This window comes from Syngnathoides biaculeatus, chromosome 14 (genome assembly GCF_019802595.1).
Source record: "Syngnathoides biaculeatus isolate LvHL_M chromosome 14, ASM1980259v1, whole genome shotgun sequence".
In the NCBI taxonomy this organism is placed as follows: Eukaryota; Metazoa; Chordata; class Actinopteri; order Syngnathiformes; family Syngnathidae; genus Syngnathoides; species Syngnathoides biaculeatus.
The window spans coordinates 17,403,470-17,430,521 of NC_084653.1; the positions used below are offsets into that span (position 1 = coordinate 17,403,470).

A 27,052-nucleotide genomic window follows, 5' to 3' on the forward strand; every position below is an offset into this window, starting at 1 on the left:
TTGAGGAAAAGCATCGCGGACAGCTAATGGCTCTCGGTCTCGTGCAAAGCTCGGCGCAGGCCCCGGAAGGCATTACCATGGAAGGAGGGGATCTAAAATATGAATGAAGGGAGTTCCTCGCTCATGAACAAAACAATCTATTTTTAAAGATTTTGTCTGGCTTTAATAAGCAGTTGTGTTCTTTATTAAAATACATTATTGAAGAGCATGCATGTGTCACACTATAACTAACTAGTGATAGACAAGAGCCCGTTTTGTTAATCAAAATGGAGTGTGGCCTTGAAATATGTGTGACCTGACTTATGAGGGTTTTTTTTAATCTATGAGCTGTCATTTTCTTTGATTTCCAAGAGGAGAATTGGTGGAGGTGAACTAATTTCATCTCACTTTACAATGAACAACAACGCGCCTATAAGTTGTTTAATGCCACTCTTTGTTAAAGTTTACGATGAAAGTAAACATCATATGAAAATACACGTGTATTTAAACCACCTAACTTTATTCCTAGCTTAATGCTAACCCATTATTGGAATTGTCATAGACAAGTTAAAGAGTAACATCAATGTAGTGGTGTTATAATGCTTTAAGGAGAGGATATTTAAAAACAAATCCTGCAGCAGCACCTCTAGACAATGTAGCAATGCACTGCACCCTGCATTTTCGTGGATTTAACCTATTCCGTTATTCGCTGAAAGCCTTTTCATTTGTGGTATTTTCCATTCCACAGTTATTCACATCTCAATACTCTGCTGATTCATGTTTTTTGTTCTCAGAATTCCCCCCCCCCAAAAAAAAAAAAAAAAATCCAAACATTTTCAATGAGCAAAATTTTGCCATAAATTATTGCGATTCACGGGGGATAGAGCGCAGGCCCAACCTGTGCTCACAGACATATTTTCTTTATTTTCAGAGTAAAATGACTGATATTATTACAGTTTACTGAATCAATTAAAGTAGTTGTGGCAGTTGTCTTCCTTTGTCTTCAGGATTGTTTTAGACTGCCTCCGGTGGTCAATTATCACATGCCAGAAGTCAGAATGAATTATTTGTAATGCAAAAACTGTAATTATTATTTTTCAACATTTTTTTTAAATGATTACTAAAGTAAAATATTAAAAATATCCCAATTTTTTGGGGCAAGACTGGAACCAATTAATGACATTTGCAGTCATTTCAATGGGGAATTATGATTTGAGTATTTTGAGTTATTACTGTGGTCACACACTGAATCAATTTCACATCTCAACGCCCCACTCTTTACTATTATTCTCAAAAGATAATTTAATATTAATTGATCAATGGGTTATTCTTGGCATGTTCTTTCACTTCTGGAAAAAAAAACAAAAAACAAAAAACTAAATTCAAATCCGGACTCCTCTGTGATAAGTTTGGATCTTTTCCCCGTCCATGGGTTTTTTCCTTGTATTCTGGTTGACTCACGTTCCCAAAACATACATGATAGGTTAACAGAAGTTAATTGAATGTGTGAGTACGTGTGTAAATAATAAGTCTATATGTGCCCTGCAATTGGCTGGCGATCTGTTTAGGGTGTACTCCATCTCTCGCCCTGAGTTTGCTGAAATACGCGTGAGTACGCCTGAGACCCTAATAAGGAAAAGACCTACTGAAAATGGATGGGTGGAAGTCTCTTAGCAGCCAAATCAGTGAGCAAAAGTGTAAAGTATGGGGGGGTTGACGAGGGTGTTTTAAAGAGAGTGTGTGTGTATTATAAATAACCCAAATCAATAATATATGACACTGTATTTCACATTTTTCGGAGTCCCGCAATGTGATTCTCGAGGGACATGGATGAAAGAAAATCGCTCCACTCCCTACCCGGTTTGTGTTGAGAGGAAGCGCTAGACAGACGAGTGTCATGTGGCTCAAAATAAAAGTTGACGTTTACGACCCATTTTCACACGCGGGACTAACTTGTGGCCCGACATTGTGTTTTTTTTGTGTATTTCTGTGCACATTCCGTGGCCGATGCCGTGCATTACTTATTCATCAGTCCTGTCTACCCGGCTGCCATGCTGTGTACTTCGACATGCCTTGAAATCATTATGCCACATGCATTATTGAACGCGTATGCACGCACGCCGACTCTGATGCAGATAACTACATGAGATATTTATCTCGGCTCGGCTCACTTATCGCCTTGTCTGGTTCTCTTGCCAGCTGATGCAAATAATGGCAGCAGCCCGCTTTTTCACATTTATTTTTACCTTACCCTTGAGAATATACATGGAGTGCAATGTTTTTTATTAAAAGCAAATATTTGTATGAAAATCACTTCTTTACTTTTCTCACAACCCATAAAACACCAATTGTCAAGCAATAACAAGACTTTGGTCTTTTTCTATCATGGACCCTTTAATGGATGCTCAGCAGATCAAAAAGATGCACATAATTTCCCGGGTTCAATCCGGGGCCCACCTGTGTAGAGTTTGTATATTCTCCCCGTGTCTACGTGGGTTTTCTCCGGGCACTCCGGTTTCCTCCCACATCCCAAAAACATGGAATATTAATTGGACACTAAATTGCCCGTAGGTGTGATTGTGAGTGTGGATGTTCGTCTCGATGTGCCCTGCGATTGGCTGGCAAACAGTTCACGGTGTACCCCGCCTCCTGCCTGTTGACAGCTGGGATAGGCTCCAGCCCTCTCCACAACCCTCGTGAGGATAAGCAGGAAAGAAAACGGATGGGATGGATGGAATCCAGGATTTACTTATCCCCAACATACAAAGATCTTAGAACCGTTGAGATGTATCTCTTCAAAATACTTCCTTTACACCAATTTCTCCATTCCTGTCAGCCAGGGCTTTTGAAAATCACGTGACGTGCAGTGCAGAAGAGTACAATAAAATGAAGATGGACTATAGTTATAAGAGAATTATTAGAATAGCAAATTGCAAATATATGATGATTCACTCTTACCTAGAATTGAAATATAAGTTTTAGCTTTTAGTAACACTGAATAAGTTAATACATATCTGGTATTGACTTTTAATAACAGATATTGGATGTAAATTCATCCATATTTTTTCAAATCAGTTGTAGTTACAAATGGACTTATTGAAAAAAAATATGCATCGTTTCAAGGTGAGATGCATGAATAATCAAGAGTGATCTTTGACCGTGCTTCAGGCTTCCCAATTCACGAGTGTTTACCTTCAAAGTTGGTTTGCTCGCTCCTCCACTGCGTCGGGTCATTGTCCTCCCCGATGGTTCACTTCCCTGTTCTAAAAATGAAGAGGGGGTTCGCATATGACTTTGGCTCATGCTCAGTCGCAACGGCTCTTATCAGGGTCATGAAGCTGAGGTAAGTAAGCCTTTGACGTCAGTGATGTTCATCGTGCTGATAACGGGTCTTTTTTATCGATGCACGGCGTTTGCGTCTGTTTACCGATCGGAGAAAACCCGGCTCCCTATATTGTATGCAGGACTTCAAAAATAGCTGTGAAAACATTGGCAGGCTTGCACTTTGTGCCACTGGACGTGCATGCACAGTCAACATCTACACAGACACACCGGCTCGATATGGGAAATACATTAGTTTATGAATTTTCAAATTTTTGCGATATTAAATAAAAAAGAGCGAGATAAATCATTTCAAAACATGTTACCTGCAACCAGTACAATCTTTTTGAAAATAAATAAGTGAGTTATGGCCTGATGAAACGAAGGTTGAGCTTTCAACATTCAACACTCCTGTTTGACGTTCACATGTTAAACGGGAGGAAGCACACACTTGCTACCATTTAAAAAGCCTTCCATTAACCCCAGTGAAAGTTCAGATGTTCTAGTTGGCTTTCCCTAACATTTCATTCTTGCCAGGAGAAATAGGGTTAGGGTTTGGTTTTATGCTTACATTTGCTGCTGCTTGGAACTGTTCATGATGTCCTCCACCATGACATAAAGGTGCGTTCGAGCAAGCTGGTCTCCTATTTACCGTCTTTCTCTTTCACGCCAGTCGCGACAATGCGCATATCACTCCAACTACAAAGCGAAGCAAAACAAAGCAAATGAATTTGTATAGCGCATTTCATGCACAAGGTAACTCAATGTGCTTTACATGATTAAAGGCATTTGAAAACAAAGAAATAAAATATTTAAAATGTGGAAAAAAAGAATAAAAATGACAGAATATTTAAAAAAAGACAATTAAAACCACATACAGTGCAAATAATATGATCAAAAAGTGGATATATTCTAAAAAGCATGAGAAAAAAGAAGAGTTTTCAATATGCATTTAAAAACATTCACACTTGGGGCTGACCTCACCTCCGTTGGCAACTTATTTCATTTGTGTGCAGCACAATAGCTAAATGCTGCTTCACCATGTTTGCTTTAGACTCTGTGCTCTACTATTTGACCTGAGTCAGTCAATCTCAGAGCTCTACTGGGTTTGTATTCTGTACTGTAAGCATTTCTTTCATGTATTTAGGACCTAAATCATTCAGTGATTTATAGACGAGTAGCAGAACTTTAAAATCTATTCTAAAGATGACTGGAAGCCAGTGCAAGGACTTTAGGATTGGAGTTGTATGTTCTGACCGCATTGTTTTGGTCAGAATGTGAGCTGCAGCATTCAGAATGAGCTGCAGCTGTTTAATGCTCTTTTTGGGGAGTCCAGTCAGAAGACCATTACAATAGTCAAGTCTACTGGACATAAAAGCATGGATGAGCTTTTCCCTGTCTGCTTGACACATACAAGACTTCACTCTAGATATGTTCTTCAGATGGGAGAAGGTAGTTTTTGTGATTGATTTGATATGATTGTTGAAAGTGAGGTTGGAATCAATCAGAACACCAAGGTTTCAGTCTTTGGTTTTTAAAGACAGAAAGTCCAGGTGTTTTATAACATCAATTCTCTTTTCTTTATTGCCAAAAACAATTGTCTCATTTTTGTTGTGATTTAATTGAAGAAAATTTTGGCTCGTCCAGTTATTTATCTGATTTAGTCATTACACTGACTTCCAGTCAGGTTTAAAATTTTAAAATTTAAAGTTCTCCTACTGGTTTATAACTCACAAAATGGTTCAGGTCCTGAATACATAAAACAAATGCTGATAGTATTCATATCCAGCAGGGTTCTTAGATCAACAGACTCAGGTCAAATAGTGGAGCACAGAGTTCAAAGCTTATGTGATGAAGCAGCATTTGGCTACGATGCTACACACAAATGGAATAAGCTGCCCACAGAAGTGATATCAGCCCTCAGTGTGAAAAGTTCTTTTTCTTTTTTTCCCTCATGCTTTTTAGTGTTTTCATTTTAAAATATTTATTTCACTGTATGCTGTTTTAATTGTACTTTTATCATTTTGTATTTCTCTGTTTTGAGTAGAAGTGTGCTGAGGATGGAGCTGACAGGCAAAAGAGCGAGAGGAAGACCAAAGAAAAGCGTGATGGATGTTGTGAGGGAAGACAGTGGGTGTTAGAGAGGAGGATGGACGAGATAGGCTTAGATGGAAAAGGATGAGACGCTGTGGTGTCCCTGAACGGGACAAGCCGAAAGAAAAAGAAGAAGAAAAAGAAGTATTTCTCTCTTTTAAATGTTTAGTTGTCTGTTTTTAAATGCTTTTCATATGTAAAGCACATTGTTAGTGTATGAAATGCTCTATATAAATACATTGGCTATGCTTTAAGGTGTAAACTTGATGTCTCGACTCAAAGGGGAAAAAAATGTGGTTAGAGCGTCAGGAGGCCAGGCCGTGTCACTCTCATCAAGTTATCTTCACAAAAACTCCCTGTACTGTTGGACTGCTGGTGTGTAGGAGGGCTTTAGATAGCCAGAAATGTGTTTGCCCGTGTGTGGAGAAATGACACAAACTGAGCGCTTATCATGAAGCACCCAAAAAAAAAAAAAAAAAAATCCACGTAGGTCAAATCGGACAGGCGAGAATCAGAAAGTGACTCCTTCCGAGGTGACTCCTGGATGCAAAGGAGAGAGAGTGAGTGCGAGTGGGAGGGGACCTCAGCAGGCAGCGGAGGGAGGGGGGGAGCCAGGCAGCCGGAGGGCAGACCCAAGCGCGTCAGTGAGGGAAAACGGAGACAGGCGAGAGACACCGAGAGTGGGAAAGAGCTCTCTCACTCTTCCCACTAGGAAAACACCATTTGTCTGCTGCTGTGTGTGTGTTTTTTTTTCTCTTCTTAGGACTACACAGCTCACTTCAGAGTTACACTTATTTTTCTGTGGCCCGCACAAAATTGCGCACATTGCTCGGAGCGGACGGCAAAGCGCAACTGATGGGTAAGAGGCTGTTGTTATTGTTATGTATGGAAGAGGGAACTGAGTCTGAAATACTTGCTCAGTAGTCCGCCTCCTGCTCTTGACTTCACTTGTTTGCTTTGCGCCTGAACAAATGTAGACTCAATCTGTGCTCTGCAGATTATTTTACCATTATTGTGTTTGTTCGGTGTTGCTGTGCTTGACTGTAGCTCTCTCTTTTTCTCTCCTCTCTCTCTCTCTCTCTGTCTCTCTCTCTCTCTCTCTCCTCTCTCTCTCTCTCTCTCTCTCTCACTCTTTTCTCTCTCGTTGGACGAGTTGCTGTGTGTACATGTTAATTTGCTGCGTGGGCGTGCAGGCAGCCTTGAGTAGTGACAGTGTTTATTGAATGGTACTGATGTACAGAGACTCTCACACAGTGCGGCATTTAACTGAATGGAACAGATGGCAGAGGTTGCATCTGTGCCTCCCCGAAGCTTATTGTGTTCATGTGTTCAGGCTAATGCGCGCGTGTGTGTGTGTGTGTGTGTGTTGTGTGTTCTAAAGTTTTTGTTTATTAATCCCGAAGAAACCCCTGTTTGGTATTGCAGCATATACATATATATTTGTTTTTACAAAGAAAGTTGAGGGAAAATAACTGTACATTGTTTTTAAGTAAAGAAGCACGGTGGAGCAGCTGGTAAAGCGTTGGCCTCACAGTTCTGAGGTCCCTGGTTCAATCCCGGACCCGCCAGAGTGGAGTTTGCATGTTCTCCCCGTGCCTGCTTGGGTTTTGGGTCCAGGCACTCCGCTTTCCTCCCACATCCCAAAAACATGCAACATTAATTGGACACTCTAAATTGCCCCTAGGTGTGATTGTGAGTGTGACTGTTGTCTGTCTCTATGTGCCCTGTGATTGGCTGGCAACCAGTTCAGAGTGTACCCCGCCTGCTGACCGTTGACAGCTGGGATGGGCTCCAGCACTCCCCCGTGACCCTCGTGAGGATAAGCGGCAAAGAAAATGGATGGATGGAGGTTTTTAAGTAAGGTGTAAGAGTAGTCAGAACGCCTGCCTCACAGTTCTGAGGTTGTGGGTTTGAAGCCCAGAGTTTGCATGTTCGTTCCATACTTGGATGCCTTTTCTGTGGGCTTCTGGCATGTTCCGTTCATTAAAAAATCGTCCATAAATGTAAATGTGAGTGGGAATTGTATGTCTACACATGCAATGACACACGACCCCTTTTTTTTTTGACATTTTGTGAGCCAATATTTTAATTACAACTGAGATTCAGATATGCTGCCGCTGAAGTAAATTGAGGGGGGTGGGAGCGATATAGTCGCAGCTGCTCTTTTAGCTGTTTATTAGAGAAGATAAATATAAATAAAATGAAAGCACTCACAAGTAGCATGGACACTTTGAACTAACCGGCTGGTAAACGGCCAACTATGTCATATGTCCTGCGGTTGGCTGGTGACCAATCCAGGGTGTTCCCTGGCAAACGTTACCTTAGGTTAATAGAAGACTCCAATTTATCTGTCAGCGTTAATGTGAGTGTGAATGGTTGTTTGTACATGTCCTTTCCTTTCATTGGCTGGTGACCAGTTCAGCATATTGCTCACATCTTGCCCAAAAGTGATCCAGATTAACTGGAGACTCTGAATTGGTCATGGGTGTGAAACTCAATGGTGAATGGTTGTTTGTCTACATGTCCTCTGTTATTGGCTGGCGACCACTCCTGGGTGCGTCCCAGTTGTCTTATCAAAAGTCATCTTTGGTTAAGATGCCTGAATGGTTGTTTGTCTATGCTGTATGTGCATTGGCAACCAGTACTGGCTGTACTACATACAGAAAACAGATGGATGGATGCTTTTCTAAAGTCGTTATTGCATATTTTAGCTTGTGTAAGCATTCCATAATTTTAAGATTTTTTTCAAGATTGGCTGGTAATAAATCTAAGTGCAGTGGAATAAAATCATTATAGAAAATGGAGGCATGGATAGATAAAAGCTAAAAATCTCACATAAAATGTCATTTATAAACATTGAATAGCTAAAACGTTTCTACTGTGGTAATAATGCAGTTACTCCATTTTTGTTTGGCCTTTGTCAGTCACATTTTGTCCAAACAAGACAAGTTAAACTGCGTATACGGACGAACTGAGCCTCGCATTCACTTTTTCATGGCAAATCCTTGAACTGATGATCAAATCTTTTTCACATGCTCCGCCCACATTGCATGGTGTTGCTAAAACAAGCTTGAGGATAGAGGCTCATTTGGACAAATTCCCTAGTAGGAGTATGTCAAAGTACAAGCCATGCTCCAAATCACAGGATTATAGCTAATAGGCCTGTTCAGTTTTCGGCACTGGTCTTCAGACTTTTTCGTGACCCTGTTATGAGATATGTCGACCCAGTTTGTCTGTTTCACACCAAAAAGTATCATTGGTCCTTGAAACATTTTTGTGCACCCTGTTATGATATAGATGTCAACCCAATTTCCAATTATTTTGAAGGAACTGGTGGCAGGGGCTAATTAAAAAAAACACACTTTTCAGGGTTCACCATGTGAAAACATTCACACGTCAGATAGTGTCAATTAAAAATCTTCGTGAATTAGCATTGCCCGGTCACTGATGGTGTGACCGAGTGATTGGTGCAGACAATATGGATTCAGTTCCCACTCAGTGCTGTTGTGAATGTGAGTGCGAATGGTTATCTGTGTCTATATGTGCCCTGTGACTGACTGCCAACCAGTTAAGGGTATCGTCCACCTTTTCCTTGAAGTCAGGTGGGATAGGCTTCAACTTGCTGTCAAATTTGAGCCTGGGATCCTTGAGACTTTTTCATGTATCTCATTGCGATAGAGGCCGCACGATGCCCGATTGATTCAACTTCGTAATTACGAATACATTTAATTATAGATGGTAAAATTAAAAATTAAAATAAGTTATTTCATCATTCAGACTTTTTTTTTTTTTACTTCTCCACATCTATAAATGCAAAACTCAAATGTGAATGTTGTCACAAAACTTTACCAATACTGCAATATCGTGTGTTTGTGGGCATTTTTTAAAAATTTTCCAGTTAGTTCATGCATCCCTATACATTTTTCTACATTATTATCCATTTATTAACAAAGACATATATTTCGGACCGACTGAATAGCACATCACCCTCACGCTTCTGAGGACCCAGATTCAAATCTGGCCTCTCCTGTGTGGGGTACACATATACTCCCCTTGCATGCGGGAACTCCTCCCACATCCACAAACATGCATGGCAGGTTAACTGAAGACTCTAAATTGTCCGTAGGTGTGAATGTTTTTTTCTTTTTATAGTATGTCCCCTGCGATTGGCTGCCAACCAGTTCAGGTTGTACACTACTTCTCGCTCAGTCAGTTGAGATGGTCTCCAGCACGCCCGTGACCCTAGTGGGAAAAATCTGTCTGAAAAATGGATGGATGAATGTTACGATAGACGTATCCACCCCGTTTCATGGCGATTTGTGATGAGGTGTCAGGGACTTATTTTCCAGCAAGCACAATTGGAGTAACTCAAGGTGTAATATTTGGGAAATAACTCATCTGAACACCATGAAACACAGCTAACGTATTTGTATTTGTATTTGCGTATGAGAATAACCATTGAGTACACATGAACTTAGTGTAGTGAAGCTGTCTAACACTTGGTCACAAGCTCAAGAATGGCTGTATGACTCCACAACACACCCTCCTCATGACATCCTTGTCAGCTGCAATATTGACCTCACATGTGACTGCACATCAGTGTGCGCGCTGCATCTTGCTTGTCTCCTGCCCGACGCGCAGCTCTGCTTACCACAAACACACTTTTGATGACGCTCATTTGGAGAGCTACAATCACTTTTTCTGAGGCAGGTCAGCTTGACCCGGAGAAAATCAAGAGAAGGTGACAAAGACACATTTCCTTTGAATTTTTGTTTGCAACTGAAATATATCTGTTGATTTTACTTTCACTCTGCGGGTGTGTGTGATGATAAGCTGCCGTGTTAAATTCTGTGTCGGCTACTAAAAAGCTCAATTAAGCAGTGATTACAATACCTTTCCCTTGCTGCCACTTAACCTTTCATCAAGTGGCTTTGTTTGGCCCATCGATTTAAACTGCATACACTGTATAGAAGCTTTAAAACGACACACCAATACACTGAATGTCATTTTTTATTATTAGTGCGGACATTGTGCTTGTTTAGTAGCACCATGGAGTAATGGGAGACAGTGACAACTGCAAGGTGTTACTGATGGTAGGTCTCCTCTGTATTTTTTAAAAATAGTTTGTGAAGAAAATTCCACTAAAGTGTGTTTTAAGTAGGACTACTGATATTGGTTCTTAGGCCAGTTGCATAATGAGCGAAGTGGCCAAAAGCAACTGAACTGGACAATCGTAACGAATATATGGTTGACAAGTCATACCTGCACACCAGGTGACCCTCGCGCATACAACTAACTTGCTGCAGTGGATAGTTTTCTCTCCCTGGTGTTCTTCTTGATGACACTTTTTTTGTGCTGCCATGTATACAGGAATATTGTTTTATTTTGTATTGAACCACAAACAACATGGTGTGATTGTCAAGGATAAAATGGATCACCCAATACACACACATACACATTCATTTTCCAAGCTACTTATCCTCACAAGGGTTGTATGAGTGCTGGAGCCCATCAAAGCTGTCATTGGGAAGGAGGTGGGGTACACCTTGAACTGGTTGCCAGGCAATCACACAACACATAGAGACAAACAAGCTTTGTCACTCACAATCACACCTAAAGGCAATTTGGGGTCTCCAATCAGCGCATGTGCTTGGGATACGTGAGCAAACTGGAGCGTGTGGAGACACGGGGAGAACATGCAAACTCCACGCAGGTGAGGCTGGGATTTGAACCCTGGAGCTCTGAACTGCGAGGCAGACGTTCTAACCAGTCGCTTTTTATAGGCTGACTCGGTGCATGCTTGCATTGTGCATGCTCGGGTGAAGCAAAGTTTTCGCGGTAATCAAAGTCATCCGTTATGTGTACCAGACATGTTGCATTGTAGAGATAAGGACTTGGTAGGCCTGCTACTTCTACAGCGACTTTATCCTTTCTCTCCAATGCGGAATCTCTATTGATGCAACCCACTGTAATATGATATGAATGATATGTCAATGCCGCCATCTTGGCTAAAGTGCTACTTTTCTCCAGTGTACACACTGCTTCACTTCAATGGTGAATGAGAAAAAAAAGTTGCTGTTTTATGAACTGAATAAGACATACGCTGTCCGAAACAAAACAGTCTCACAAACTGTTTGGAGCGGTGTTCAAAACCCTTTCCACACACACTTCTTCTTCTTTTTCTTTTGGCTTGTTCCGTTAGGGGTTGCCACAGCGTGTCATCTTTTTCCATCTAAGGCTATCTCGTGTATCTTCCTCCCTAACACCCACTGTCCTCATGTCCTCCCTCACACCATCCATCAACCTTTTCCTTGGTCTTCCTCTCGCTCTTTTACCTGGCAGCTCCCTCCTCAGCATCCTTCTACCAATATACTCACTCTCTCGTCTCTGAACATGTCCAAACCATGTCAGTCTGGTCTCTCGAACCTTGTCTCCAAAACATCCAACTTTGGCTGTCCTTCTAATGAGCTAATTTCTAATCCTATCCAACCTGTTCACACCAACCGAGAACCTCAGCATCTTCATTTCTGCTCCCTGTTGTTAATGACAGTACCACACACACATTGTTGTGAAAAGTCATGTGATACCAGGTGCCATTTTCGATAGGTCATTACATCTGCAACATTGAGATGCCATTTTCCTATGAAAAATTTTCAAATTTATTTTTTTTCCACAACAAAACTAGTTGTCGTGTCGCTCGGTGTTTAGTAGGCCTAAAAGGCTTCGTATTAAAAGTTATAGGCAGTTGATTCTTCTTGTAGTTTGACCTTTTTCCCTTTCTGAATAAGGTCCCTAAAGTTCTGAAAGCAAGTGACAAGCAGTTGTTGGTTAGCATGATAAGCTAACGTAGAACCATCACTTCATGCTCTTTGTCAAACAGCACAAAGCAGGCAGAATTTAAATGCACAAAAGCACTCATAAGATCCAGAACACAATGTCCAAACAACAAAGTCCTTTGTTTACAATGTTTTCATAAATGAGACAGTATCCCAACGGTAGTGGAAACATCATCCAAACACTTCTGCTCAGTCATCCACGTGCCTACTGGCAAATGTCTCCAACCATCCTTGTTCAGAAATGCTTTTTCACACTGGAAAAATACTTGTGTGAATCTCATTGTCGATCTCAATGTAGTTTCACATTATTATTCCTATTTTCAATTTATTTGATAGCTTTATGGTAATTTGACATTCTTTCCCTAATATTCTTCTTGTCTTACCACCCGCCGGCCTTTCACGAAAATTGTCACCAAAAGCCGAAGGAAGGAGACAAAACACACACAGTTTATCCTTTGATGTTGGCTGAAATACCGTAATATCCACTGGGGTGGCTTTTTGGTTTATTGCCTTTATTAAACATAACAAAGATGCTGCAAACATAAACTCACAACAGTAAATACTTCTTGGTTTAAAGACGTACACTGACAGCTTGTTTTTCACCAAAATTTTGGTTCAGTTCCAAACTGCACAACATTTGCGGTGTTCAAACTTTATGGTACTATACAACAAACACTAATATCATTGGAAATGATTGTATGTTTGTTGTATTCTTTTTAATGCATCCACTACCATGGACATTCATATTTGTTACGTGGAATCCAACCGTTTACTGCCACAAACATATTTTGTATGTTTTTCAAATGGGTAAGCATGGAAGAGGGTGTTGCCCAGCTTGGCAGTAAAATTCAAGCTGTAAACCACTGTGAAGATGGACAGAAAATGTAAAATATATAAATGGTGGCGTGATCATATATAGTTTTCAGTGGTAGAGAAAGATTAGGAAGTGAATCTCAGATTGTCATGTGGATTATAAAGCGGAAAAACGCCAACATGTAGGAAATTGGATAAATTGAGGCACATGAATCTTGAACAGAATATGTATTATGTGTATGGTATAAATGGAGTATATTTAATAGGACTGAAATTAAAGTGTCAAGTATTTAAGTTAAGCTTAATCATAAAACAATGCATAATGGTTTTTGTTAAGTCATCAGTTGTATTTAAAAAAAAAAAAAAAACATTTCACAAATTCAGACAGGGGGATCTTAGAATGAAAGTGTACACATTTATCATAATCTCTCGGTGGCGATGGCATATTGGAATAAAAGGGTAGATAATCTGAATGGGAGTTTGTGTGTAAATTTCTTCAATTTTCCCCAATACCTTTGGAAAAATGTATGAATTTCTTCCAGTTTTGGGAGAGATGAGCTGCAATTCACATAAGTGTGTATGTAGTGACAAGTATTACTTAAAGCAGGCTACACACATCCTGATTGTTAAAATCTTGACCATGTGAATGTCCTGACAGATCGGTGTTGACCAAACACATAAGAACTTGCGAATGTGCTGTAAATATTCAACACCTTTAACTTTTATGTTCGTTGGCCACAGTAATTTTCCGAACAGATTGGGGGAGAAATACCCATTTTAATACACTTAACACCACAGCAAAATCAATCAGGATCATCTTGTTTGAGACATCCCATTTTTGGATCTTTGCAAATTCAACCCAATTATTGATATGTGTGTAACCCGCCTAATTCTGCTTTCTCCTTCCCAATCTTGTGTTATTGTGTGATGCGCAAACTAGCATGCAAACCACATAATTCAAGACTCACTCAATTAAACCAAATTGTTCCCCATTGAAAGTTGGGGACCACAGGAAAATGATTTGTCCCTGGTATCAAGATCTCCAACACACCCTTTATCAGTAAAACACGCACACACTCACACTGATGCACCGGCATGTCTGATCCTGCCACACCCTTTTTTCTCTCCTATTGACGGAGTGTCAAGTTTTCTCTCTCCATGCAATAGTGCTCGTTACCAACGCCGGTCCATTCGCCACCTTATTGGTCACCAGGTTGCTCTTGATGTCCAGGATTGGTCGGAGATGCTCGCCAATGTGTTAGACGTGTTGATGAGTGGCAACCAGCGGCTCCCTGTGGTTCTGATTCTGATCAGGAGAAATTGAATTTTATGCAAGGGAATTCCAGCTCAAAGTTTAGATTACTAGCACACCTAAAGAATTCATAGAGATGGAGTCTGGCTGATTATTTTACCCCAAAGCAAATGCGTGCCCTGTTTTTACATGCAAAGTAATCATCACCTATGCCTCAAATCGATGTAAGATGCATATTTGGGAGGTGTAAATTAAGCCAGAGAAATCACGCAAGCTCGGGGCAAACATGAAAACTCCACATTTTGGCTTGAGCCGAGGTTTAAATCCAGTGCTAACCACTCCATCGCCATCCTTCAATTTTGAAATATTGAACATTATCGTCAACCAGACTTTTTGCACTGTTTTTGCCAATGTTAGCAGCATAGTGGCCTCATGGTTAGCACTTCTGCCTCAGCTTTGCAGTTAAGGGTTCAAATCAAAGGATTGACGTTATTCAGCTCTGGCTTTCACCCATGTTTCGAAAACAGGCACTCTATGCCTGTTTGTTTTCCTGTACTGTATGTGCCCTGCGATTTGGTTGCGACCAATCCATGTTGTAGCCGCTTTTCTAAAAAGTTAGTTGAAGATTCAAAATTTTACATTTAAGTGAATGGGATTTGGGCAACAAGACAAACTTAAACTCTACACTATAAAGTGTGCCTTGTTAACTACTGCACTCAAATATAGAAATAATATTGCATATAATATCAAAACATGATGAAAGTTATTTTAACTTGTCTGGCTGTACTATTAACCTGCTGTTACATTTAAATAGAGGTAGACTCAGTATAATGTTTGTGCTCCAGTGAGCATAATTTATTTTCCACTGAAGCTTTTTCTAAAACATGAAAATCAATGTCAATGTAATCAGAGAAAGAAAATGCGAAATGTGTGAAGGTTTGCAAACGTCTTTCACCAAAGGTGAGTTTGGATGTAATTGAAGAAGCTATAAATTGTCCATAGGTGTGAGTGTGAATGGTCACCATTACAGCATTCAACCCATCAAGTCGTTCTTGTTAATCCTCTCTGCACTACATAATACATGTCTTTTATGAGTAAACTGCAGGAAAAAAAAAAAAAAACAACAACACTCAAAGTGTAGAAAAACAAAAGCTTCTATTTCGTTTCGGATGGCCTGCTGGCTGGCATCCTTGTCAGTGACACGGTCGCGTTATTTAATTTTTAGCCACTTACCACTATTATTTACTTCGGCAAACCTACTCATTAACTGCACTTTACGACTTTATAGTGCACATCCCAATCGCGCTAAAGAGGGAAAGACGTAAGCGCGCACACGCTGACAGTAAGCCCGTATGCGTGTCAGCAAATCTCCACTGCAGACCTCATGTAGCAGTGGGATTGTTTTTGCTCTCTGCTGCCATATTTCATCACTCAAGTCAAGTGTGCGCGTGAGACACTTTTCCCCTTTTTTTTCCTCCCAGTCGGCGTAATTCGATGAGAAAATGAATGGAGTGTGCTTGGACCACGTCTGTTTACAGTACACAGTAGTCAGGTCAAAAGGGCAATTTTCTTGTCGCAAAACTACTCGGAGAAGATGATATCTGCTTATGTTCATCCCTTGCACGGTGTATTTTTAGAAGTTTTTTTTTTTAGGCTAATGCTCTTGCACAATGTGTATAACTCTAATAACAGCGTTAAGTCACTAGTGAGCCAATGTCACAAGCAATCTCAAATTCAAATCTGGCATCATGCTGCAGTTTGAAAGCATGTTGTGCAACAAGTGCTTAGGTCTTTTGTTTGTTGCTTTTTGGTGAACAAATTCTTAGATGATATTTACAGGATTATGTAACAGAACGTCTTACATATTAGTTTGCCTGGCATGAGGTTGATCATTAAGTCAATATTGAGTATGTATTAAAAAAAGACACTGCAAATGTACAACAGCCCGTTTGCCACCCTGCTGTCTATTTAGGCAGTCGGCCCTGAATTCAGTGTAAATTTTTTAGTTATGTTAAAATGTTGGGCTTGACTGTGAAATAAATTATTTTCTTAGAAAAATCAAAGACCTTTCAGTGGAAAAAAAAAAAATAAAAATAAAAATATATAGTAATAAATTTTGTAATGATTAGCTCAAACCCGAAACTACAAATACAAAAACACTCATTTCCCTCAATTCACCAAACTTGGGAATGTCTGTTTTTTCTTTTGAACGCTTCACATGGTGCATATTCTTGACATCAGTTTGTTTGGTTCTTTTCCCATCTTTGTGATCGTTTTCTCTTTTCATATTTTTTTATGGTTGTCCTCTAGTTGACGTGAGCACGGCAGCACTGCCCTCGCAGGTGCCCCCCACGAGCACAACGATCCTCCCTATGGACCTGCGGATGGTTGACCACCACCACCAACAGACCCCTTATGGATTACTCCCCCAGCCACACCCGGCACCGCCCACTTCCACTGCTTGCCCCGCATCTAATGAGCCAAGCAATGGGCCAATCATCAGTAAGTGGCGTTGATCTATGTGTGATGAGGTCTAGATTCATGCGTGATCAGAGGCTGATTATTATCATTATTATTATTATTTCTAAACCCCTCTGCAGGCCACCAAGAGCAACAGCTGCAGCAGGAGCTGGTGGCTCTCAAACACAAGCAGCAGCTTCAGAGACAGTTACTTATTGCTGAGTTTCAGAGGCAGCATGAGCAACTATCCAGGCAGCACGAAGCCCAGCTACACGATCATATCCAGGTGAGCTTCTGTCCAGAGGAGGCTATACGGTTAATCGATCGTACATGGTCGCTATCAGGCAGAAACCGTGCATCTTGCTTGAGTAAACAAACACTGCAAACCAAACACAAATCATTTTCAATTGCTAATTTAATACACACACAAAAAAAATCTGGTGTCATTGATTAAAATAGTAAAGTAAGTGCAGACTGCCGTGCATGCAGACTGCGATGTTGACTGCGACCCCGTGACCTGACGGCGACGCCTTTAAAGACATTACACGTAAGTAGGGCTGGAACAATTAATGAAATAATTTGAATACAAAAAAACCCCAAAAAAAACAGCTGCCTCGAAACTTTGCAGTGATTATTTTTTTTTACATATACAGTATGTATATATATGTTACTGCAGAACTAACACTTCACTCTGTAGAAATAAGTTGCCGGAATGGCAGCGAGCATGGTGGAAAGAGTACAGCCTGCACATAAAAGACAGAGAATATTCTAACTTTGTGATCTTTTTGATGACCACAAAGGCACATCAATGATTGCCAACACAAGGTATCATTGTCACCTAATTTTTTTATACTCTACCACCGCTAGTTAGAATGTATTGTAATGCCCCTATAAATGTAGGCAACACACTTTCAATCACTTTGTTGAGAAAGTAATTATATTCGCCCAATTTCCAACCTGCTCTCTTTATGTTCTGTTACTTTTTATTCTCAATTAAACATAAAGTTGAGTTCAGGTTTGACCAGCTATTGGTGAGTTACATTGTGAAGTTAACAAATGTCATCTGTGTTTATTGTTTTTATGGTGACAGATGAAGTTAGATGTCATAGTTATGATTTAATTGCAGATTTTGCGTTTTGTAATTCTCTTTTTCCCGCTCTTTTATAAAAAAAAACAACAAAAAAAACTTGAGCCATTGTTTTTTTTTCCCCTTCCCCACAATATTCAGTTCCTCTGTTTAGCTGCTCTGTGTCGCTCTCTCTCCAACAGCACCAACAGGATTTAATGACGCTGAAACATCAGCAGGAGCTGTTGGAGCATCAGAGGAAGGTGGAGCAGCAGCGCAATGAGCAGCAGTTGGAGAAACAGCACCGCGAACATAAGCTACTGCAGCTCAAAAACAAGGAACGGGGCCAAGAAAGTGAGTGGATATCCTACACAAAGGGTCAATTGAAACAAAATGATTGTTCTCTTTGGATGTAGTTGTTGGCCATCTCTTTGGAAATGCTGACTCACTTTGTGACAGTAAGTGTTATAGAGCCTTGACCTTTGAGTCTCCCCCCCCCCCCCCACCCCCATCAACCCATAGAGCCTGCTACATACCCACACACTCCTTTTAGGGCAGTGTTTTCTATTCTTTATCAGGTCAAGACAGAGTACATTAGAGCCAGTGACAACTAGAGTGGCGTAACTCCATTTTTGTCATATTGGAGGAAAGTGATTCAAAGTTTTATGAGTGCAGTAATATCGGAGCCATGAATTATGCAATTTAAAATATTAATCTTAAAATCTTGGTGGTTCATACTACTTCTCTGTACTTTTTTTTTTTTTGGTCCAGAAATGGTCATTTTCAGATTTTGTTTTTCTATACTCAGGTTAGTGTATCGTTAGTGTATCAGACAAATTCATTGGTCCGTGTTTGTCTATAAAACACTCAACCGTCTTCGCTCCCTGTTCACCATGCATACGACCCCCTGGGATCTCTGTTCCAGCAATTTTATTAACCTCTTCGTTCTGAAAGCCTCCACTTCTTTTGGTCGATTGTGTCAATTTTCTGGCCCAAAGGACTGGAGTCAGCTCTGCAGCTATTGATAAAACCCACCTTATTCAGTCCAGTCCAGTGTTATTGTTTAAAAACTTTGTGAGGAATCACTGCACCTGTTTTTAGCCAGTTTTCAACATTTTATTCACCATGTGCTACGATGTAATTTAATGTATCTATCATACTGTATAGTTTTTGTCGTTTAGTGTATAAATTATTGTGTTTGCTTTCAATTGGAGTTGGACCAGTGTTGCATTGATAAATCGGGAAATGTGTTAAACATGATTGCAGCCAATATGTCCAAAAATAAATAAATGAATAAAAAAAGATATAACCCTTAATTTAGACCAGTATTTTATCTGAAAGATATGCCTTTTATCAAATAATTTCTGTATTTATCTTAAAAATTACCAAAATGGAGTTAGCTTACACTTGTTCTTAGTTCCTGATTTTACATAAGAAAACTTACACAACACACAATCAGACAATAATGGCACAATAATTTTATACACTATGATAATGTGTGGTCGTAGTGTAAGAATATTTAATTGCTCTTTCGGTCATCATACACTGCTGGAAAGATTGATCTATTATTTTTAGTCAATAATCACTGTGGGACAAAGTGAGATTGCAAAATTTCATGTGGAAACTTGGAGACACCAGAGTAAGACCATCCAAGTGGCATTAATCTGTTATTTTTTGTTCACAAATGACACAAATCACACACCCAAATCAACGTAGACATGCAACTCTGTGAATTTTATCCATCTTGTTGAGTTCAAAGATCTCCAAAGATGCAATAATGACTCATTCATCAAGACGTTTTTGGGGTCCTTGATTTGTGACGAGGTTTTCTGAGAGGAAATCCCCAGTTGCTTTTCTTCCTGTGTGTTTTTGTCTTAGGTGCGGTGGCCAGCACCGAGGTAAAGATGAGACTTCAAGAGTTTGTCCTGAACAAGAAGAAAGCCTTGGCTCAGCGAAACTTAAACCACTGTCTGCCCAATGATCCACGCTACTGGTATGGGTGAGTGTCATCCCGCACATGTGCAGCATTTAACAAATCTTTGAAACGACCACTGGATAGTAAGGGTACTTTCATTTTAGTAGTTGAATGTCATGCTTGATCCATTACAATTTCTCAGAGAAGACCAGAGTCGTTTCAAATTCAGGTACAAAAGGACAAGTTCGAGATTGTTCAAAATGAGAAAATGTTGAGACCTCATTGAAATTGAAAGATTCCACATAAAAACATTTTAGGATGCTGAATGTTCTCTTTATGGCAAAACGTATTTCCTGCACAAAAGCCAACAATGATATTTCAAAACCAATGGTAAAACTTGCAGTGCGCTTTGAAAAAGAAAGACTCTGAATTAAAGCACATCATAATTCGAGATGGTACCTTTATGGCAGGTGGTCTCATGTTTACATTTAAGCAATGCACACATTTACTGTATGTGCAAACATCAAAACTGCTTTGTTTTAAACTTATCGTAAAATGTGGACGGTTCGCTGAAATTGAAAGAGTCTGCATTAAAGCACATCATGATGCTGAATAGACTCCTTACGGCAGCTGGTCAAATACAAAATTCTACATTTTCTGTACAAAGATAACCGTGATGTTTTATAACAAATGGTAAAACTTTCAGAGCACACTGAAATTGAAAGAGTACGCATCAAAGCACATTGCAATCCTGCAGTCTCTTTATGCCATGTCTTCTACAAATAAACAAAGTCAATCGGGCTGATAAATGGTGAAATTTTGATCGCCCATAGAAATGGAAACAATCCCCATTAAAGCAGGTCATAAACTCAGATCGTCTTTTTGTGTCAGGCATTCTGATCATGGTAGCTGTATTCTGATGAATTTGCTCAGTGCTCTATAGATTTGGTACAACTGACAACATCAAATGCTCACTTTCATTTTGGAAAGAGTCCGCATTAAAGCACACCATGATGCTAAATGCTAAACATGAAATTGACAAGGATGAATGACTTACCAAACACAGCTCAGGCTGCATTTTCAAACACTGCTGTGTGGGCATCGGTCGCTGATGGACTTTAGGTGTACAGTGAGTCCTCCTTTTTGCAAGTTCCCTGCATCAACATTCACCCAATAGCCGTTGAGAACTTTTGTTCATTTTTTTCCAGCTTTCGAAAGCTGACTCTTTTTGTAAGCCAAATTTGTGAAGGGGGTGGTTGTTAAAGAGACAACAACTGGCACTTCTTCTGCCTTTGAGTGTATGAAGAGTGGAGAGGGCTAAAGGTCCCGCATTTTTGCAATTTAGACCCCTGTAGAGTGACTCTCCAAAATGAAAATAGTGGAAAAGTGTTCATTTTATTGGAAAAAAAAAAACCCCAGCTACCTCTGTTTAATCTAGTTTTGTTTCCACTTGGTCCATCTTTGGGTAAAACCAGACCTGTTCCTCTGATTGGTTGCCTCTGTGTAGAAGACGCACTTTGAGACCACAGGCGTTTGTTATTTCGAACTGGCTCACTCGAGAGCGGGAAGGGAAGGCGGACATCTTCGCTAGTGACGTAAATAAGCTTTGAAAAATTCAAATGACCTGATTTCACGTCTCTTGGCAGAAAAACGTCTGGAACTCAGGGATGTGTGAATGATTTAAGTTCATATATCACGTTCACTGGGGCACCACAGAGCCAGTATTATATCCCGAAGCAAAAGTTGGTTTGGCAAGATCCCCTTTAAAACATTTCTGGTTAGAAACAAAGAACATCTCCCGCTAGTGTTGGCCTACTCGTCTGTCTTTTCTGTGTCAGATCTTTGTTACGTATTCTTCTCGTCTCTTTAGCTGGTGAAGCGAAAGAAAGGCAAACGCTGGATTCACGTAGTCTCGTTTGCTTCTCTACTGTGCGTTTTTCTCCAGTCCACCCACTCTCGTGTTCATATTGCTACAATTGACCTTGCAGATGGAGACGAGCTTTTTTTGTCGGTCGGATTTATGCACGTGAGTTAAGTCAGTCAGGTTGACAGCAAAATAAGTTCACCAGCAGGCTTCCTTCAGGTGTTGTCAAATATTTTTTTATTGCAATATAATGCATTTTTTAACCATGATTTTAGTCTGTTCCAGTTGTCTAAATAAAAGGGCTCTGATATTTGACATTATTCTACACACTAAGTTAATATCTACTTAAGGTAGTCTCTCGGTTTTGGGTAGGAGCAGGGGGGCGCTTCTGTCTCATGCAAATACACATTGCAGCTTTTACATCTATGAGAACTTAGAGCAGATCAAGGTCATTTTGTTTGCACAAAGGCAACTACAAACAAATCCGGTGATTTTTTTTTTTCTTCTGGTTTTGTTGCAGACTTTTGAAGACTTTAACAGTGGATTTGCATACACACCTCACACGTCTTATCATTTAAATTCTTAACTACTGTACTATTAATAGTAAAAAAATATATTATGCAACACTCAATGCGAGGAAGTCCAACTACTTTTCCTCTGACTTGGCTAGATTGTTTGTTAGATTTGCTTCGGAGTCGCTGGAGTCTGGTTGAGGCTCAGCCGCAGCCTCGGCCCACAGGTACGCGCACAAAATTGAAATTAGAAATTAAACAAAAAATTCATTACTGTATTTTCAAACGTCTTATTTACTTTTTAACACAAAGTAAGATAAACAAGGACACTGGTGTAAACAAGTTGAAACTACTAATAAAACTCTCCATGGAAATGCTGCAGCTGAAAAATGTTTCTGCTTGCATCAAGCCCGCTTAATGTCACAACCCCAAGAACCATACACTCAAACGTGATTGGTAGGTTCGTCAGTTCTGTACACAACACTGTAAAAGTGCTGTTCATATAAAATTCAAGGGCTGGAGGAACATTAAACTTGCATACTAAGGTGGGGCCCACAAAACATCATCTCATGGACTGCAAATGACCCGCGGCCCACCAGTTTGAGATCCCTGCTCTAAAATATCATCCTGTGATCTGATTTTACCTCATTAATGAGCACATACAGTGTATGGCAATTTTTTTCCCCTCCTCATGTTTGGGGATCTTCCAAATGTTAAAAATCAGTTAAAGTGTTAAACGTAGGTACCGTAATTGCCCGGCCTACAGAGCGCACCTGGTTCTAAGCCTCACCCAGTACATTTGTAAAGGAAATACCATTTGGTACACACATAGGCCGCAGCTGTGTAAAAGCCGCAAGTGCCCACATTGAAACCCACATTGAAACACGACATATTTACAAAGAAAGACGGTACACAGAGAGTTTAACGCTAGCGCTGCCGCGCTAACACACCGGTAAAAATCACTGAGACATGGCAGTAACATGCTAGCGCAGCGCTAACAGGGCCAGACCGGTAATACTCACTTCCTCGGCACATTTTTTCCACCAGTCTCACTCTTCCCTTTTTCGCTCGAGTGCTCCCTTGCGGCCGTGAGAAAAAAATAATGCACAAATTATGCGCATCACCACAAAAACCGCAGGGTTGAAAGCGTGTAGAAAAAACCCGCGGCTCATAGGCCGGAAACTACGGTATGTGTACAATGTATGAGGCGGATCCTTTTTTTGGAATTGAATATTGTGGCGTCTGCCAGGACGTATAGAGTACGTAGACATGAGATTCCTCTATACAAAGACCTTATAAAAGTATACAAATCTTTTATAAAACAAGCACCGTTCAACTAAATTTGTGTGTTGCAGATTTAGTGATCTTTTAATGTTTTTTTTTTCTCCCTAGGAAAACCCAACACAGTTCTCTGGATCAAAGTTCCCCTCCGCAAGCTGTAATGTCACCATACCCTCACGCAATGCTGGGCACATACGACTCGAAAGACGACTTCCCTCTACGCAAAACAGGTAATGAAGAGGAGTATCTCATCGAGAGTAGAGTGAGTCCTGTATTCCCTTTTCCATTATATTCCAATACAATGACTGTACAGGAATACAGAAAAACTGCAACAGTACAGTAGACGATACAGGCTATTAGCACCTGCATAGGAAGACAACCTAAAACAAACTTTTCACTTTGACTGTTCTTTCAGATGCGGTGCATTCAATGACCACTACACAAAACAGAATATCTCACACACAGATGACATAACACCATGAATAAATTGGCCCTTTTATGTCATTGCTTGAGTAGAAATTTTTGGGAAAATTTTTCAGCAGATAATGGAGGAGGTCCCGCCCAAAATCTGCTAATATGGTCAATATTATTTTGTTTGCCTTGGACATATTAGTAATTATCTTGATTGCACAGACATAATTAATTACACTTTTATGATGTCCTTCAAGTTTTGGTCGTGTTGCTGCAGTATCCTCTGAGCATGACTTGCAGTATTGACAAATTGAAAACATGAAGGATTTTAAAGGGTGTTGGAATTTCTTTTCTTTTCCATTAGGGTTGAGCAACTGATTGAGGTTATCCATTAATTCCATTTCATTGCGCGAGATGATTTTTCAAATCAATTTTTAAAATATAAGAGGCGTCCATATTGACATACACACCTTAAATTAATCACATGCCTGTGAACAAACAAGAGCTTATTTTCAAACACTGTTCTCGATTTAGCACATTTGGCGACTTTATCAAATTTTCCAAAGCCTCCAGCGAGTGCTTGGAAAAAATAGTGAATGTAATTCCTGTAAACAAAAAGGAAAAGTTGTTCTGAACGATGTCATTTCCATTTACTATAGAAGTGAGAGGAAAACACAAGTGAAAACAATTGTAGATTTTATTTTTAGGTCGCCTAGCCCAATTTTCTATTCATGTTTCGACAAATGCAGACAAACCTATTCAGTCCCGCTCATCCACGGATGTCACAGCGCAAGTTATTCAATCTCAGTCCTCGCCTGTGGTTTACCTCCTGCTCTCATGTTTCATCTTTCTGTCTGTGTCAAATAAGGTCGGGCAGCAGCTTCTTGGCTCCGTGCTCTGTGTTCTCTTGATTGCCAGCCACTTGTTGTCATATTAAGTCAATTCAGTAGTCTTGTAGATTGCTTGCCTTTCGACGTTTTTTTTCCATATTTGTTTCCTTAAAATTTTACTTTCCTTGTGATTAAAATCAGCAAAGGCCGATTATCGAATGCCTTAGAATGATTATCCAGAGCGATTATCTTGTGAGGCAGCACGGTGGATCAGCTGTAAAGTGTTGGCCTCACAGTTTGATCCCGGCCCCACCTGTGTGGAGTTTGCATGTTCTCCCCATGCCTACTATTTGGAACAATAATCCTGGGCCCATTGGCACCCTACTGCCTCTCACGGGTCTTTTTTTTTTTTTACGATGGCATGTAGGCTAACATTATTTTCTTGTACACCGCACGTTATATCAATTGTTCGAATGCACATGGCATGTTCTTTCCTCAAACTTGCAATTTTAAAAATCAAGTGAAATGTAAAAAAAATTCCCCATGTGTGCACCCCGCTACTAATTGTACCAGTCTTTACTGTGCGAAAATCTATCAAACATTGGTCTGGGTCATGTGCGTCAACATAGATCAAATCAAACGGCCAGCGGTATGAATTTTGTTTAACAGGAAGTGAGGAACAGAGGACGCCACAGTTGTATGCTCTTCTGACGAGCACCGTTGTCATGCGTGACGTTTCTTTTTTGTTTTTCTTTTTTTTTTTCTGCCCGTGGTGACCCATTTTAGAAATGTCCATGTGAATTATAGATATGTTGTGAATTATTTTCTGTCTAGTGAGCTCAGACATGCAGCAAAGTGCAACAGGCGCGCATTGTCCAAAATCTGTGAGAGGCTTTGCTATACTGGCTCTGAGCAAACAGAGAACCACTTTGAATGCAATCCCAGGAAGTCCGTTTGGCCCGCATGGCCAACGCAACGCACTCGGTCATTCTCACACACCCGCACACGCGCACGCACACATACACACGCACTTGTGACATTTGTCATTCATTAATGAAATGCATTACACTTCCTCTACTCTCAAGAATCTAAGAAAACTGATAACTGCTTTATGCTTGTTTCTGTATTGAAATGGGGCATATTTTGGGAATCGAGTTTGTCCAAAGACTCGGAAGCCAGCCTGGGTGAAGATCGGCCACTTTGACATTTTCTGGACTAAAATGTCAAAGCCAAAGAGCTGTCGTGAGTTTTGTGTGATGCACACACAGTTTTAGCGTTAGCTGGCAGTCATCATGGTAAAGAAATGTAAGCAAGTGGGGCCCAGCTATGTTTGGCGCAGGGTGAGAAATTGGCTCATTTTAATGTGAGATGTCCGCCTCCTTATAACTGCTGATTTCAGCAATACCCCAAAAAAAAAAAAAAAAAAAAAAAAAAAAAGAGGGTGTCATTTTTAATCTTGTCGCTAAGTTTCAAAATCATGTCATAATGTCTATTACATAAATACTGGTAAGCACATCTGCCTCACAGTTCTAAGGACTGGTGTTCAAATCCCGGCCCCACCTTAGTGGGGTTTGCGTGTTCTCCCTGTGTGTGCATAATTTTTCTCCGTTTACTCGGGTTTCCTCCCACATCCCCAAAAACATGCACGGTAGGCTAATTGGAGAATCTTAAGTTATCCGTAATGTGAGTGCGAATGGTTGTTTGTTCATGTGTGCCCTCCGATTGGTTGGAGATCAGTTCAGTTCCTTGCCCACAGTCAGCTGAGATAGGCTGCAGAAAGCCTGCGATGGATGGATGGGTAATAGATCCTTCAGCTCATGTCTTGATGAACACTCAGACCTACCACTTAACTTAATTCTAATGTCGGTCATGATTCAAGTCAAGTTTATTTGTATAACCCTTTCTCGCAAAAGATTCTGAAAGGGATTCACAGACCCACAGGTAGTAATTACTATTATTATTACAACATCCCCTAATCTAAACCCCCCAGTCAGGAAAGGAAAAACTCAAAACCCCATCTTGGGAAAAAAGAAACCTTGAGAAGGGACCCCAGGGATGATGATGATGATGATGGTGGTGATAGTTGGAGAGCTATTTTAACATCTTAAAACAATATCTGTCCAAGTATCACCGTTGTACTTGGTGTAAAAGTTTCAGAATGGCTAGTTTAAAGCATAGAACATCCATCCATCCATCCATCCATCCATTTTCTTAGTTGCTTGTCCTCACAAGGGTCGCGGGAGTCCTGGATCCAATTCCAGCTGGCAACGAGCAGGAGGCGGGGGAGACACTGAACTGGTTGCCAGCCAATCGCAGGGCACATTGAGACTAACAGTCGCACACACAATCACACCTAGGGGCAATTTAGAGTGATCAATTAATGTTGCATGTTTTTGGGATGTGGGAGGAAATCAGAGT

General features: G+C 40.3%; 1 protein-coding gene across 3 annotated transcripts in view; it reads left to right on the forward strand.

The window, feature by feature from the left end:
* Positions 1–6,064: 6,064 nt before the first annotated feature.
* hdac4 (histone deacetylase 4) overlaps positions 6,065–27,052 on the forward strand; it is a 73,105-nt gene continuing 52,117 nt past the window's right edge. For 2 of the 3 annotated variants that reach the window (XM_061841884.1, XM_061841885.1), the window contains exons 1-6: positions 6,065–6,253; positions 16,606–16,797; positions 16,896–17,041; positions 18,025–18,175; positions 19,700–19,820; positions 23,505–23,623. In XM_061841884.1, the coding sequence (XP_061697868.1) occupies positions 6,250–6,253; positions 16,606–16,797; positions 16,896–17,041; positions 18,025–18,175; positions 19,700–19,820; positions 23,505–23,623 (733 nt within the window). In that variant the 5' untranslated portion in view covers positions 6,065–6,249. The remainder of the gene's footprint in view (positions 6,254–16,605; positions 16,798–16,895; positions 17,042–18,024; positions 18,176–19,699; positions 19,821–23,504; positions 23,624–27,052) is intronic. The other variant, XM_061841886.1, reaches the window with a different exon arrangement.